The 17,146-nt window shown below is 33.8% G+C and overlaps 1 protein-coding gene across 2 annotated transcripts in view; it reads right to left on the reverse strand.

Annotated features, from left to right (window-relative positions):
- stl (ADAMTS metallopeptidase stall) overlaps positions 1-17,146 on the reverse strand; it is a 251,760-nt gene that overhangs the window by 66,800 nt on the left and 167,814 nt on the right. For both annotated transcript variants that reach the window (XM_072537889.1, XM_072537891.1), the window contains 2 exons: positions 15,684-16,103; positions 6,446-6,707 (listed from right to left, as the gene is read on the reverse strand). In XM_072537889.1, coding sequence (XP_072393990.1) covers positions 6,446-6,707; positions 15,684-16,103 — 682 coding nt within the window. The remainder of the gene's footprint in view (positions 1-6,445; positions 6,708-15,683; positions 16,104-17,146) is intronic.

The following is a 17,146-nucleotide window of genomic DNA, read 5'->3' on the forward strand; positions in this document are numbered from 1 at the left end:
TATATATTTAATTACAAAATTGCATCTCTCTGAGAATCTTTACTTTACTTTCTTATTATTATTATACCTAAGTAAGAGCAGAGGCAGCGAACAAAATATTACGATGTAGTGGAGAATACGGACTCTCTCTTAACATAAAAAAACCAAATTCATGAAAATTAGCAAGAACAACAATACAAACGAAATATTAACGGTAGGCGGCCAGTAGATTGAGAGAGTAAAAAGATATACTTACTTGGGAACGATAATCACAGAAAATAACGATTATACTGCAGAAATAAGAGTCAGAATTGAAAAAGCACGTGCCAACTTCGTGAAAGTGAAAAAGATTTTATGCTTCAAAAATCTGATATTGGCCCTCAGAATAAGGCTAATTAAATGCTATGTACACAGTGTACTCTACTATGGAGCGGAATCATGGACATTAAACCGGAATACAATAAATCGACTTAACGCGTTTGAAATGTAGACATTTAGAAGATTGTTAAGGATTGCATGGGTAGATAGAGTCACGAATACAGAAGTGTTAAGCAGAATAGGCAGAGAGAGGGAAATGAAAAATACAATAAAAGAAAGAAAATTGCAATATCTCGGACATGTGATGAGAGGCGAAAGATACAACATCTTATGAGAGACTCATAATTCAATGAAAAGTAGAGGGTAGAAGAAGCGTAGGAAGAAGACGCGTTTCCTGGTTCAAGAACCTGAGAGAGTGGTTTGGTTGCAGCTCAAGGCAATTGTTCAAAAGCAGCTGCCTCGAAGGTCAGAATAGCCATGATGATTGCCAACCTTTGTCGCGGAGGTGGCACTTAAAGAAGAAGAAGGAAGGGCAGAGGGACAAGTCCCTATTATGCCCAAAAACAAAAAAATTTCATTAGTGACCTACTAGTAAATTACAAAATTACAAAAAAAAAATAACAAAATTACAATTTTTGGTTTAAAAGAAAAACAATATTTTAACTATAATATAAAACGGTCAAGTCTGTTTCTGAACGAGTTGGTAGGGGGAGCAGAGACAATGTTATCATTACGGTTATTACAGCACTCTAAAACTCTATTTGGTAGAGAGTTTTGTCTTGATCTTGTAGAAAAGTTTTCTTTTTTAAGTTTAAACTGATGACCTCTGAAGCGTTCATCATGATTTATGGTAAACAGTTCATCGAGATTTCCAAAATTGAATTTTAATATTTTAAATGTTGTAATAAGTCTTCACGTTGTCGGCGAAGTTCACAAGAAGGTCTTCTCGGTCCCAAAGGACTTCAAGTGGCTTTTCTTTGAACGTTTTCGAACAAAGTCTTGTCTCTAACCAAATCAGGATACCACGTTGGTTCAGCGTATTTAAGTATGGGTCTTACGTAAAGAGTGTAAAGTTTACAGAATGATTGCATTGAAACTCTCGAAAAACACCTCCGAATAAAATACAGTCTGGAGTTTGCACGTTTACAAACAGAGGTAATATGGTCGGACCAAGTTATGCTGCTGTTTACGATAACACCAAGGTCGTTATACGAGAACTCACAATCTAATGGCTGTTTGTTAACAAAGTACGGCACAAGTGGGTTCTTTTTATCAATTCGAAGCACTACACATTTTTCCGCATTTAAGGGTAGTTACCACTAGGAACAACAAGTTAAAATAGAGTCCAAGTCCATTTGGAAGGTTAGCTGGTTTGCGATTGGATTGGCATATATTTTTGTGTCATCAGCGTAGAGCGATATTTTAGTTAAAACATAATAAGGAACATTGCTGGTATAAACCGTAAAAAGCAGAGGTCCAAGGATAGAACCCTGAGGCACTCCACTTTCTATTAACCTGTCCTGTGAGAAAGATTTCTGCCAACTCTAACTTTATAATGTCGATCTGTCAGGAAATCATCTATTCAATGAAGTAAAGTACCGTGAACTCCGAAATATTCTAGCTTATGTAGAAGTCTGCACTTCTACATAAGTGCAGACCATGCGCAGGTACCATACACAGGTACATGGTCAAAGGCTTTAGAGAAATCTAGATAAACAACGTCGACCGGCTGCGAACTGTTAAGGGATGACATCCAGTCGTTAATACAATGTAGGAGATTGGTTAGAGTAGAGCGATCAGAGACAAATCCATGTTGTTGTGTTGGAATAACATGTTTCTGGAGAAGGAATTTGGTCATCTCCTCGGAGATGATGGCTTCCATGACGTTGCCAACTACTGGCAGCAAGCTAATCGGACGATATTTGTTGGGGTCGAGTTTGTTGCTTTTTTTAAAAATAGGGGTGATGGATGCTAATTTCCAACTAGCGGGTAAGGAGTTCTGGATGAAAGAAGTTTGCATAATTAATGTTAAGGGTATTGCAAGGCATCTTTTTAACAGTTTTGGTGTTAAACCATATAAACCAGGTGAAGCAGCTGTGCGAAGTTTAATTAAGTTTTGTTTGACATGATCCACTGTGAATTCAACTTGCTGTAAGGATGCGCCGACACGATTACAGTTAATAGCAGGTAGATAGATAGGAATCATTCGATTCTTTAGTAAAAACCTGTGAAAATGCTAAAGATAGAGTTTCGGAAGATTCTTTGTTAGAGGAGCAAAAAGTCTGGTTGGGTTTCTGAAGTAGAGGAATGGAAACTTTAGACATCAAGGAGGAACGTATGTATTTGTAGACTTTTTTAATGTTACCACTTTCAATAATATTTACTTCAAAATTTCGACAAAGATGTCGTTTGTGATTAATTTGTTTTATTGCTTTTCGATTTATCCAGGGTTTAAGTTTGTTTTTATAAAACTTACGGAAGATTTTAAGACTTTAAGATGTATCGACCGGCTTACAGATCGAGGCGTTCATACAAGCGAGAATAGAGGTGGACTATTCCAAATTATTCTAGTAAATGATGTATTCGAATATAAATGCAGGTTTCTTATTGAGTGAGTTAGTTGATAAGATATTATCGTACCGTAAGTTTAAAAATTAATAGATTTACATAAATTAGAACCGCTCGTTTTATTAAACACGTTGCAATAGTTTATTCTTTTTTTAGAACGAACATTTTGTGGAATTATCAGTTCATCTTCAGTGAACTTTGACGTACTTGCGCTAATAACCGCAAAACCAAACAGTAGGTGGGTTATTAGCGCACTTTCAAGAGTATGTTCAGTTTATGTTGTTCGGTATATTTGCCTGAGATATGGCGACCTTTCTACTTTGGTGATGTGCTTAATTTTTTGCAACTCCTTCATTTTTGTTCTTTGACGCTTATGAATTTCCACATTTCTTTCTGTAATCCATAAAAGTCATGTTCCATTTTTTCGAGAACCGTTTTCTTTGCTCTTTTTTCATCTACCTTACTAGTGTATGTAAGCCATAGTACTTAATGTAGACGTGAAACTTGCACAATCCTGAATGACATTCGGGTGCTACAATTTATTGGGGCGAGGAGGAGTAATTCGTGTAATCAGGAATCACTCCACCCCGCTCCAACGCTCCAGACCATCTTCCACTACCCGATAGCTCGCTGATGAGCTATATAGAGGCTAAAAAATTAGCAAAATGCATGCTTTTTATGTGGTAGTCCTGGGTACAATAATTCGTACAAAGACTAATCTTTGATCTGTATTGCTTGCTCGGGACTTAAGTCCCCGCTCTGTTCGGTGACTCAGCGCTCGATGATGTGGGCCCCTCTTGCCCGTCTTTTGGGTTTTATTAGTATTTTTTGTGGCTTGCGCCATTTGTTAATATTTTATTAATATTTTTGGTGGCCGTAGCCATTTTTTACTGTACTGCTCCTCCATTTCTTTTACATGGTCGTCCCACTTTTGTCTTCTGTGTTCTGTTAGAGCCTTTTTGACCTTTCTGTTTAGTCGGTTGGCCCTGTTCTTGTCTTCCTGGTTTCTTGATTTTCTGGTTCTTTTTTTAGCTTTGTTTTTTTATTTCATGCCTTTTCATCTTCTTCTCATTTCTTTTCATCGTGTCTTTTATTTCCTGGTTGATATCTCTGAAACTTTTCATGTGATTTTCTAGCTCTTCTTCTGTAGTGCTATTTAATAATACTTCTTTAAAGATGTTTTCCAGCTCTAGAAGATTTTCTTCTGTTTCTTGTGGGTTGTTAATCGTTAGGATGGATGATGTGTTTTGAACACATCATTTTAAGAAAGAAATTTTACAGAATCAACGATACTGATCTGGCTGCTATTAAGAAGCAAGGGTTGAAGAGCTTCTTTATAGGATAATGCTACTGTCTTATACACGTTAAAAGAGAGTAAATTAAAGTTGGACCAGGTTTTTATTTTGAGTAGATCAGAAGTTATAATTGCATGAACAGTTGCAATATTAGAGTTCCTTCAGGTAATACTGGTATCATCAGCAAAAAGAAAAATTTTTCCATCGATTGTTAAGTTAGTGATGTCATTTATATAGATAAGGAAATGTAGAGGACCCAGTACTGAACGTTGTCGTACTCCACGTACAACGCTTTTGTGACTTGAGTTAGTATCATTTGCTCTAACTAGTTGTTTTCTATTTCTTAAGTAAGATTGGAACCAATTCAAAGAAATACCTCAAATTGGAATAGTCACAAATAAAAGTGGCAGTATAAAGATCATCGTTTAGTGCTTGATAGACCTCATGTAGTACAGAAAACATAGCATTACTGGTACATTTATTAGATAAAAAGCCGAACTGACTTTGTGATAAAATGTTGTTTTCAACGAGAAAGGACATAAGTCGGGCTTTTATAAGTCTCTCAATAATTTTGGATAGGACCGATAATAAGGCAATAGGTCTATAGTTGCAGACATTAGATTTTTCACCACCCTTATGAAAAGGAATAATAATGGCTGTCTTTAGGCACTCTGGAAATATAGCTTTTTCAAAGGAATCGTTCATTAGTGAGATCAGGACTTCCAACACATTATTTGTGAGATTTAAGAAAATTTTTATGGATAGTCTATCAGTACTACAGGAAGATTTGCTTTTGATACTACTGATTGTTTGGATCAGTTCAGATTTGTCAACTGGTGTTATAAAGAATGAATTTGTGACCTTTTTTGAATTGGGGAGATAGGAAATATGATCTTGTGGCAAAATAGCTGATGTTATATTTTTACTTACAATAACGAAGTATTCATTTAGATTTTCAGGGTTTGGAAGAGAAAATGTTTGAGCTGACCAAGTTTCCCTTGCAACATTTTTAGAGCTTCCCAGACGATTCTCATAGTACGTTTTTTAGCTGTTTTGATAAGTTTTAGATAGGTTCCTCTGTACTTGGAGATATATTCAGTGACAAAGACATATTCATAGATCGCATTCAGAGATATATTCAGTAGTGAACGCATATTCTTGGCTGATATGCGGATACCTTTGGTAGTCCAGGGTTTGTGATCTTTTGACTTAATTGTAATTAAAGAAATGCCTTATTGAAAATACAGAATAGCTTATCTAAAAAATCACTGAAATTATAGTCCACGTCCACAGAGGGAAAGTGCCACCCAGAAGTCAAGGACAAATTTTGGAATGTTGGGATGTTGGGATTTTTGTTTACAGTCCTAGCACTGCACAGCCACTGCAATGTCCAAATGGATAGGTGGAGCATTTCATGTCTTTGTTATTCACTAGATAAGTGGATGGGTCTCGTTGCGAACTCTTATATATTGTTCTTAAGACTCCTGTGTTCTTTAAGTTTTATGTTTCAGGTAAGCATTTTTTTTTTGACTTTTTAGCATTTTACTTTCATCTCCTCTGAAAAATAAGGTGTACATTTTTTGCTTATATTCCAAGAGCCTCTTTTGCCGCTGTTTTATGTTGATTTAAATTTTTTTCCAACCAATTTCGATATATTCTTCCTACGTGATTTTCTGTTATTCCATTTTTGTCCTAGCCTACCGTGATATAGTTTTTTCTTCGACTTAACACACAGTTTTTCTATATTAATTTTAGTTTTGAGTTTTGGTATTTTGTTTATATATTTTCTCATCATATTAAAGTGAACTTTTACCAAAACTAACATGTGGTTTGAAGTGATTTAATATTGATAGAACTCCAGAAAGAAACTTATGGAGAAATGTATTCAGAAAAACCGAAGAGGAATAAAGGTTAGCGAATCACGATGATGCGGTCGAAAATGACAGGATAATGTATACTTCTTAAAACAATTTTAATAATTAATTGATTTATTTTATTATTGACAATTTAAAGTCTTGAATTTTTTGACGATATATTTGTATATGTATGCTATAATTGTTTTTATTAACTTCACCATGATGATCTTTTATTATACTAAAGAGGACATAAATATAACCAATTTTAAGTTCTATCCTTGATAAGGTTACCAGTAAAAGAGATTCAGATCAACTGTATAAGATATACCATATAAAAAATAAAAAAAACAAGTTTGGACTGCATTAATAAATTAAATAGATTGTATATAAAATCCAAGGCACTTCTACTAAATTCTACTAACTGCTTACCTACAACTTGATTAGATATTTTGCCATGTTTTCCACGGACGTATAAATCTAATCCTGTTAAAATCAGTGCATGGTCCCAATGAAGAGGTTGATTATCTCCTGTTGGATTTTTTGTTCGTTGCCAATTGCAAAAATTTGACAAAAATCTGTCAATATCGGAAGGTCGAACTAATCCCGAAACTTCCTCCTTTAAAATCTCCAATCTCTTTAATACAAAGTTTACAGGGCGGCCAAGGCTGGGATCGTGATACAATAGTTGAACCTAAAATTTTTAATGCATACATGTTTTCAAACAGTATTTTCGTAGGTAGAAATATAATCAGCCTATTAATGATATTTAAAAACCATGTAAACCATTCAATAAAAAAGTGCAAAAAACACAGTTTTATTTATTAATCTAACAACTTTATTCAGATAAGCCAAATCATTGCAGCATGACTGGTTTATAACAAACGGCTTTGAAAAAAGACCTGTTCAAAATAGAGCAGTCAATAGGGGAGACCGGGGTTAGTTGTTACACGGGGCAGGTTGTTACATTTAATTTTAATCAACTTAACGAGATGGCAGCACCTTTAACTCGACGTAGCCAATGCGGTGCATACCTCACTACATCTTAACGTACTTTGGTTAGTGTGGTTTAAGGCTCTGACGTAGACCGACCATTTTTGTGTTTTAGTAGCACTCAGTAATTTTTTCGACATTGTGTAAATTTTTGCTAGTTCTATTTTTACAAGGTAAGGTAACTTATTGTTTCCACAGCATGTTTTGTTGACTGTTAGCTTTATTATTGTCTATACGTACAAGATTAAATATTTGGGATTGATGAGTAACTAGATTTTTTTTTAAAATGGCGTCCTGGGACAGGTTGTTACTACTTTCAAGATACAAGTTGTTACTGTAACAAACTTCCCCATCTCAAGAAATTTGTGTGTAGGTTTATTAGTAACCTAGATTTTGCTTTAAATAAAATTGTAAATTTTTAATAGATCAAAATGAGAACCTACAAGAAAAAAACTAAGTGTGGTGAAAAGCCACAGGAAATCATTATTGCTGCATCAAAGAAATTGATAGAAAATGAAAGACCTCTTAGACCAGTAGAGGATGAATACGGGATTAATTTTATGACGCTTCAGAGATACGGAAAAAAGATCCAGAAAATTGGGCTTGCTAGTGAGTGTAGTAAAATCGTAAATTTTTTTCTATGAACACGTGTATAGCACATGCCTCGTTAAAATTTGTTTTTTTTCAGATGCTAATACCATGCCCACAGGATATTTAAAAAATCGGAAGATCTTCTCTAATCTACAAGAAAATTAATTAGCTTCTTATGTTCAATGGCACAATGTAAATTTGTTATTTGACAAACTCTCCAATGTATTATATAGGTACAATCCTGGAGCAAACGATATTTACAACTTAGATGAAACCGCGGTAACTACAGTTCAAAAACGTGCATAAATAATAGCATCAAAAGGTGTGAAGCAAGTGGGGGCGGTCACTTCGGGGGAACGAGGAACATTGGTGACAATGTGTCTGGCAGTGAATGCCAGTGCAAACTCAGTGCCGCCATTGTTTATTTTTCCCGGGAAAAATTATCGAGAACATTTTGTTTCCTGTGGAACATCAGGATGTATAGAAACGAGCAATCCTTCTGGATGGATGACAAAAGTGAAATTCTTAGTTTATGTGAAACATTTTCATAAGAATATTAAATGCTCCAAGGAAAGTCCAGTATTAATAATACTGGACAACCAGTATTATTAATACTGGACAATCACGATTCCCATTTGTCGGTTGAGGTAATAGATTATTGCAAGGAAAATGGCATTGTTCTCTTGACTTTGCCTCCGCATTACTCTTATCGATTGCAACCTTTAGACAGATCGGTGTTTGGGCAATTAAAAAGAAATTATTAGCAGTCAGATGGATGGCTGGATAAAAACTCATCCAGGAGTTACAATGACAATTTGCAACATTCCATCAATTGTTGGAAATGCTTTGCCGTTAGCTGTAACTCCAAAAAATATACAGTCCGGTTTTCGTGTAACTGGCATTTTCCGTTTAATAGGGACGTTTTAACTGATGAAGATTTTCTGCAATAATCCATTACAGATAGACCTGAGCCGCAAGAAAATATGGAGCTTCAGTCACAAGCAGCCACACAAAATATACGAACACCGCCAAGTACGTCACCACAAATTATCAACAAGGAACCAGACCAAGATCCACAACCTTCAACTTCTCCCGCTTTAGTTACAGGACTTATTTAGTCCTAAAGATATTCGTCCTATACCTAAAGCTCAACCCAGAAAAAATACTGCACAAAACAGGAAACTAAAACATACTGCTATTTTGACGGGCTCGCCTGAAAAGCAAGCATTATTACAGCAAGAGCAACTGAAAAACTTAAAAGCTAATAAAAAAGGAAAAAAAAACAAAGTCAAAAGGACAATTTTTTCAAAAGAAAGCGATGAAGAAAATGAAGAATGTTTCTGCATTATATGTTGTGATTCGTACACTAACTCACAATCAAAAGAGAAATGGGTGCAATATTTAGACTGTAAGGGGTGGGCGCATGAACTTTGCAGTGACGGTTCTCCAATATTTTTGTATGCATACATTGCCAATCTGATTAGTCTAATAACTGATTTAAATAATTTTTAAAAATGTCGCACAATAGTTTGTACTTTAATTAAAAATAAATAAAGTTCATTTTAAGTTTTTTCATAAATACCTCAGAAGAACGATAGGAGTAAAAAGAACTGATAGAATCAGAAACGAAGAAATAAGAGAAAGACTCAAAATCAAACCGATACTCGAGTCAATCAAAGAGAAAAAATTGGCATGGTTCGGACATCTAACCCGGATGGACAATAATAGACAAGTAAAAAGAGTGTGGGACGCCAAACCAATAGGGAAGAACAGAAGAGGAAGACCCATTAAAGAATGGAACAGTGACATCTCGCAGATACTGCAGAGTAAGGGTAAGACTTGGCAGGAAGCAACACAGATGGCATCCAATAGGAAGGAATGGAGAAAGTTCGTTAAGAGCTAGGACACCTCAGAAGACTGTCAAATATTGTAATTTAATGAATTGTATTTTAAACGGCCCAACACCGAAAGGTACAAATGGGTCTACTGATTAAGTAAAGTAAAGTAAAGTTTTTTCATTAAGAAAATTAAAATATTCTTTAAAAAGTATAAAAGTTACTAGTGTAACAATTTGCCCCTGCCATGTAACAACTCACCCAATTAGGGGTTAATTTGATAGAATTTGCAAGACAAATATATATATTTTTTTCTAAAAGTGGCAAGTTTCTTGTAAATCTAATATTTAAAATAATTATATCGAAGTAAGTGCTTCTTACACCAATTTTTATGAGGTGCCTATTTTACATATTGAATGCACAAAAAATTAAGTGTAAAAATTGTAACAACTAACCCCGGTCTCCCCTACTTTATGCCAAATTTAACTTGACTAAGTCTACACTAAATAAAGTTTTGCTAGTATTTTGTGGTTTTTAACAGTTTAACATTACTACCTTTGTTGCACCTATCCAACATAGATTGTATGTGTTGTTTCTTGATTGTATGAGTTAATATATTATCCAGGATAAAGCCCAGTTATTTGACATGATTTTTAAATATAAAAGATTGATTATTAAGAAATATAGTTTGGTTTAGAGGAAGGTTGTGTTGTGTAAAGACAGATACTGCTGATTTGGCAATTGATTAAAGTAGTTTTCTAAGAACCACACTCTACTTAGATTTTGCATACCGTTTTTATATTTCTTGATTTCCGTATAGACACAAAAATTATCTGCATATTGTATTATTTTGAACGGAATGTTGTTTATGTACATATTATGTATATCAGAGGTGTACAGATTGAATAAGATTGGCGATAACACTAAGCCTTGTGGTATGCCGTGATACCTATATATCGAAGTCATATTAGCTTGTTATTATGATCTCTGACGTAGAATACCTTGTCTGTATAGAAACCGATAATTATGTTAACGAAAGCAACTGGTATTTGAAAGAAATTTACCATTTTGTATTTTAAGGTTGACAAACAAACTGATTTATATGCTCCTTCAATATCCGAGAAAGTGATGCTAAATAATTATTCCTATAGTAGAAGCCACAGTTAGAATGCAGTGCAATGCAGGTAAGATAGGCAATGTATGTTTAAGGGAGAACGGCCGACCACGTTGCCGGTTTCACTCCAGCGACGCATCAGGACCGGATTCAAGAATCATAGCACTGGAATATACGCGCACACAAGAATTGCCTACGGTTGTATAAAATACTATCATTATTGTTTCAACTAAAGCATGATTCAATCATCGATGTATACATAAGAAAGTTACATTGTCGAACTAAACAATAACATGAAGAAAAGTACTATAAAAAAAGTAAAATATATCAAAAACTAATTGTGGATGGCTTATCTATATTTATCAATTTTCAATAGCTTTCATTGTAAACAAATTCTTTGGGAAATAAAGATCATTATAAAGTCTTTAGGAGAAGCGAATCAGTTTTAATCCCCATTGTCCACGCAAAGCAAACATGTCGGTTTGGGTACTGGCCATTAGACCAAAAACTTGTTGGCAAAAACTATGAAAGCTCAGTTCTATTTAATTTTCGCAAGTGGATGATAGTACCTACATCATGGAGCCGTTGCCAGTATCTGTCGTGAATTTCAAACAGGGTATAACTCTTAGTGTGCAAGTAAAACGTATGGTATTAAATGTATTGAACTATAATCTAAGCTTAAAAAATGGTGACAGCTTGACTATTACTGTGGAAAAGTTTCGAAAATGTGCGGTGTGAGTGTTCGCAAAATTTATGACATCCACGAAGAGGCCCAGCAAGGCGAACTGAAAACTCTACAAAAAAGGAAGAAAAACAGTTTCCAGTCCAATTCACGTGAGAAGACTTAGGATGAGGGAGTAAAATCTCAAATAAGGAAAATTGTCCATGATTTTTTTTTTGGAAAATATACCACCAACCGTCGACAGCATAATGAACAGAGTGAAGGATGATGAGGACCTACCAGCTTTTTCAAAAACCACATTTCGTAGGCTACTAAATGACATGGGTATTGAATATGGTAAAAGAGGTCGAGATTTGATAATGATGGAAAGAAAAGATATCATATCCTGGAGACACAAGGACCTCACACAAATTAAAACATTGAGGAAGAAGGATAATGTAAACCTTGTTTATACCGATGACTCTTGAACTAACGTCGTTGCTTAAGTCAAAAAGGAATGGAGGGACACAACGATCAAGAATCCACGAGATACCTTCATAAAAAAGGGCTCTCTACTGGACTGAAAGCTCCAACCCAAAGGGGTCCTCGGTTTGTTCTTCTTCATGATGGAAGCAAAACTGGGTTTGTGGCATGGGCCGAATTAGCATGGGCAAGAATAGTTTGAGAAGACGTTAATTCCAAACTTGCCGAAAGACAAAGAAAACATTGTCGTTTTGACAAACAAACAAACTTTGAACAAAAGGCAAATCAAGGATAGGCTAGTCTAAAAGAACATTTTCTTCGAGGAAGATTATCTAAATGGTAAATTACTGGATACTGCGGCCGCATTTAGAGACGAGTACGACAAGTACAAAATTGAAACAACTGCAGAAAAATATGGCGTTAAGATTTTGAGACTGTCGTCTTACCATTGCGAGCCGAACCCGATTGAAATTGGAGTGGAGTCAAGTGAAAAGGTATGTGGCTTCAAACAACGTCGAATTTAAAAGAAAAAAAAACAGTGAAATGGTTGATAAAAGAAGCTCACCAACGCGTATCTAAAGAGAAGTGGCATAATTATGTGAACCACGTCAAGAAAGTAGAAGAAACAATATTGGCGGTGAATAATTTGCAGGAAGATATTGAACCGATGATAGTTAATATAGGAGATGATTCAGATGATGAGGACGATTTAGATATGGATTGCGGTTAGTACTAATTAACGAGGAATATCTTAAATTTAATGCTCATTTGTTTTTTTAGTATCGTACGTACAGTACATTTCAGTTATGATCTTTTTGTGTATTTTATGTACATATATTTTTATCTTGTATAATGTAAACTACTTGCTTTTTTGTATATTTAGTAAGTGTAAAAATGTAGTAAAAATGAGTAAAAATTTTTAAAACGATGCGCGTACGGTCCTGATTTCTCAGTCTAATCGCCAAACTACCACATACCTACCACTTGCCGACATGAGCGGCACCGTTGCGCGCCGTAAGACCAATACTGCATTCTTACTTTGGCTTCTACTATAGTTAAGTTTTGTTTCTAATATTTATTTGACAAAATGGTATAGTTGTTTTAATTAAAATTGCAACACCTGCGTACCCGTCATACCTATCTTGGTTTATGCTTGTTATCCATTCTTCTATATCCTTTTGTGTATGAATACAACTGTTTTAAGTAAATGGCTCACAAGGATTATGATCGTATAATTTTCATATCTTTTGCAGTGGGTTTTTTTAGAAGATTTATAAAAGTTGATTCTAATCACTTGTGGTGAATTTTCTTGCACTTTCAATGACGTACTTTACTTCCTCATTTGTTAGTGTCCAGACTGTGAATTCTAAGTTTAATTTTGCCGATAAGCAGATTGTGGGCTGTGTTTTTAAATCATTTGTTAATACGGATATAGTTTATTGGTTTAAATGGTTTCTTACTATGTGATCTAGAGAAACTTAAAGGGATTTCCAGGTAAATAATGGTTTTCAAGATGATAAGTTGGTTTTACCTGTAAGATTATGGGTTTATTACCAAACACGGCGTATCTATTTCCTTTGATTCTTGTTGTGGTAATTTGTTTATCATCCCAAGCGGTTAGTTGTAAAACATATTTAATTCACAAATGTTTACTTTTTTAACACTTTATAAAGTTTTTTTCGACATCAGCAAAAGATTGTATTCTGTCGTATAAAAAAGTCAAGAATAGAGTTAAATTCTTTAAAATTAAAAAAAAAATATATATATCTTAAAAATTTAATAATTAACAAATTAATATTTACAAAATTCGTTCAAATTATTATGCGTGCCAAACTAAGAAAACTACCTATGTATGTTAGTTGTTTACAGACTAATGGAACGAGTATTAGATACTGAATGAATTGAAAGAAGCATAGTCAGATAACTTGATCCCAATACACCAAAAATGTTTAGTCTTTTTTTACAGTACACGTTAAATAATTCGTCTGGACTTCTTCCTTTGGGGTTACTTAAATTTCCATTTTTTGATTTATCATAAGTGTGTACAAAAACATATCAGTCTTTTCATTCATACAGTCTGTCCGTAAAGTATGTAATAAATTCGATATTTTCTAAATGAAAAGCCTTTTAAAAAAAAAAATTTAAAACACGTCGATTTTTAAATTTAATGTTCTACATTTTACAATAAGATACAAGTCATTATACAAGGTGATACACATTACAGTAATGACGTCATCTGCTCTTTTTTTTAATGTAACACCCTGTATTTTAGGACATTTTTAGATCAATAAAAATGAGCTGATTTCAAAAAAGTCTAATACTGGGGGTCTAACGAATATAATTTGAAAGATATGCGCTTAGAACATTAATTTTTATTCATTTATAATATTAATAAATTATAATAAATAACTTGAAAGTAATCCAGTAATTAATACATGACTTAATCTTAAATGTTCGAATTGTAGCCCTTGTTGTATTTGACAGTAACCCAAACGTTGTACAATTCTTGAGAAATATTGTTTATTTCTTTACGAATTCTTGTTTTTAAGTCTCTAATATTTGCAGGTTTCGTTTTATAAACAACATTCTTTAAATGAATTCACATAAAATAATCCAAAGGATTGAGGTCTGGCGACCTCGCTGGCCATTCAATATGTCCACGTCTTCCAATCCACCTGTTCAGAAAAATTTCGTTTAGGTATCTTCGAACATCTAAAGCATAATGCGGAGGCGCACCATCCTGTTGAAACCATAAACTTTTATCAACAGCTCCAAGATTAATTGCACTGGGGAATAAATTAACTAAAGTAGGTACGAGATACCCACTTAAAAACTGAAGGTATGCTGGCCCGTTTAAATTACCTTCGAAATAGTGGGGTCCAATGATTTTATTTCTTACAATGCCAGCCCATACGTTTACCTTTTGAAGGTAATGTGTATGATGTTCCCGCATCGAGTTGGAGTTTTCTTTTACCCAGTATCTACAGTTCTGACGGTTGACCTCGCCATTCAATTTGAATGTAGTCTCATCAGAAAAAATAATATTTTGAACCAAGAGAGGGTTTCGGTGGCTGTTATCCATCATTATTTCGCAAAATTGTATTCTTTTATCTGGATCATCCTCGTTTAATTCCTGTACAACTGTGCATTTTACTTACTTTACTTACTTTTACGTACTTTGTGTAATATTGTTTTGCAAACATCGAGATCACTAGTAACCTTACGAACAGAAGTGTGCGCATCTTCTTCAAAAACAAGTAGAACATCTAATGTTGTAACATAATTTACAGAGGGACAACCTGATATGCGTGTATTTTCAACCGTACCGGTTACTCGAAATTTCTTTTCAATCTTACTGTTGACTGCGTGATGGGTATTTCTGGATATTTATCATTAAATAAATTAGACACTTCCATCTGAGTTCGCGATTTGTCTCCATACCCAATCATCATGAGTATTTCAATTCTTTGCTTTTCACTCAAATACATTTATACTTAAAATTAATTCTAAGCAATAATACAGAACATTCATGAATTAAAACAATTATTGTACTACTTAATTATTGTTGAACGTTACTAAAAAATATTACAGTTTACCAAAAACTAGAAGTAGGCTACTTTTTTGCAATTGATAATAAATAATTTATTTTCTAAGCGCATATCTTTCAAAGTATATCCATTAGACCCGAGTATTATACTTTTTTGAAATCAGCTCATTTTTATCGATCTAAAAATGTCCTAAAATACAGGGTGATATATTTAAAAAAGAGCCGATGACGTCATCACTGTAATGTGTATCACCTTGTATAATGAAATTTTATTGTAAAATGTAGAACATTAAATTTAAAAATCGACGTATTTTAGATTTTTTTAAAAAGGCTTTTCATTTAGGAAATATCGAATTTATTCTATACTTTACGGACACACTGTATAAATAAATACTATATACTTTTCCAAACACGCGGTCTATTTATATATATTTATAAATACTTACAGCATTTATCATTGCAAGAACAAATCTAATGACTTCTCGTTCTGTTTCATATGGAAAATTTGTCTTCATGTGTTCAAAGAGATCTTTATCTACAAATACTGCTGTTTCGACAAAAGCTGGAGATCCATCTGGAAACACCTCTCGCTTTCTTCTACTCTTTTTATATGAGTGTGTTGGTATTCCATCTTCCAGTCGTGCTTCATCTTCTTTATCAATTATATCGTTATCACTAATATCTTTGGCTTGATTTAGTAGAGGCAGTGTAGAATTGTCATCGTGAAGACAAGAACCATCTTTGGCTTTATGTAAAAAGTGTGATTTTTTAATTAGGATATGTGGTTTACTTGTTTGGTTTTGGAACCTGTCGGGTAGTGGATGAATAAGAAAATATTCTTTTTCATTTGTATGAAGTATTCCTCTCTGAAAAATAATAAAATGAAGAAAAAAAAAGTCAAAATTACCAAATAATATAATTAGACAAGTAGAAATGAGCTGTTGTATAAAAGAATTATTCTATTTATTCTTGATGATCAACATTTTTTATGGAAATAGTTGTTTAGTTTTTTAGATATTTTCCCTAATCTTCAATACGTTTGATATTTTTCAAATCTTTTAAATAAATATTATTGAAACAGGAAAGATTTTAAGTTTACAGGACGTTGTAATCCAGATTATGGGCCGTATGACTTTCTGTCGAATGAATCCTTTTTTGGGTTTTCATTGGTTTATAACAAGAATCTTAATCTATACATTCTTTGCATTCATAGGTCACCTGATTCTTCCACGAAACTAATTTTTCAGAACCTGTTAAATTTATTAGACGACATGCCTAATAAAAACAGAAAGATTCTACGCATTGACTTGAATATTAATTACGCTGTTGCTTGTGCTACCCAATTATCCTTGGTCAATATATGGTAATCGTATGGTTTCACAACGCACGTTAATTCTCCTACAAGAATTACTCAGATTTCTCACTCCTTGATGTAGGCTCTACAATTATTAATGCAAGACTATCTGATCATGAAGCAGTATATACCAAGTTTAAGAAACAATCCTCGAAAATCCAATGTTTAGGTAGGATTTTTTCCGCTCAGAACTTTCGTAAATTCCAAAATTTGTGCTTGACTTATGAGTGGCACTTTCCCTCTTTAGACGTGGACTATAATTTCAGTGATTTTTTAGATAGACTTGTCTGTATTTTTAATAAGCATTTCCTTTAATTACAATTAAGTCAAAACATCACAAACCCTGGACTACCAGAGGTATCCGCATATCAGCCAAGAATATGCGTTCACTACTGTACATCAAGAAATTTACTACCAACGTCTTTGTCACTAAGTATATCTCCAAATACAGAGAAACCTATCTAAAACTTATCAAAACAGCTAAAAAATGTACTATCAGAATCGTTTGGGAAGCTCTAAAAATGTTGCAAGAAAAACTTAGTCCATAATAAACGA

This window comes from Diabrotica undecimpunctata, chromosome 7, assembly GCF_040954645.1.
Source record: "Diabrotica undecimpunctata isolate CICGRU chromosome 7, icDiaUnde3, whole genome shotgun sequence".
Taxonomy (NCBI): domain Eukaryota; kingdom Metazoa; phylum Arthropoda; class Insecta; order Coleoptera; family Chrysomelidae; genus Diabrotica; species Diabrotica undecimpunctata.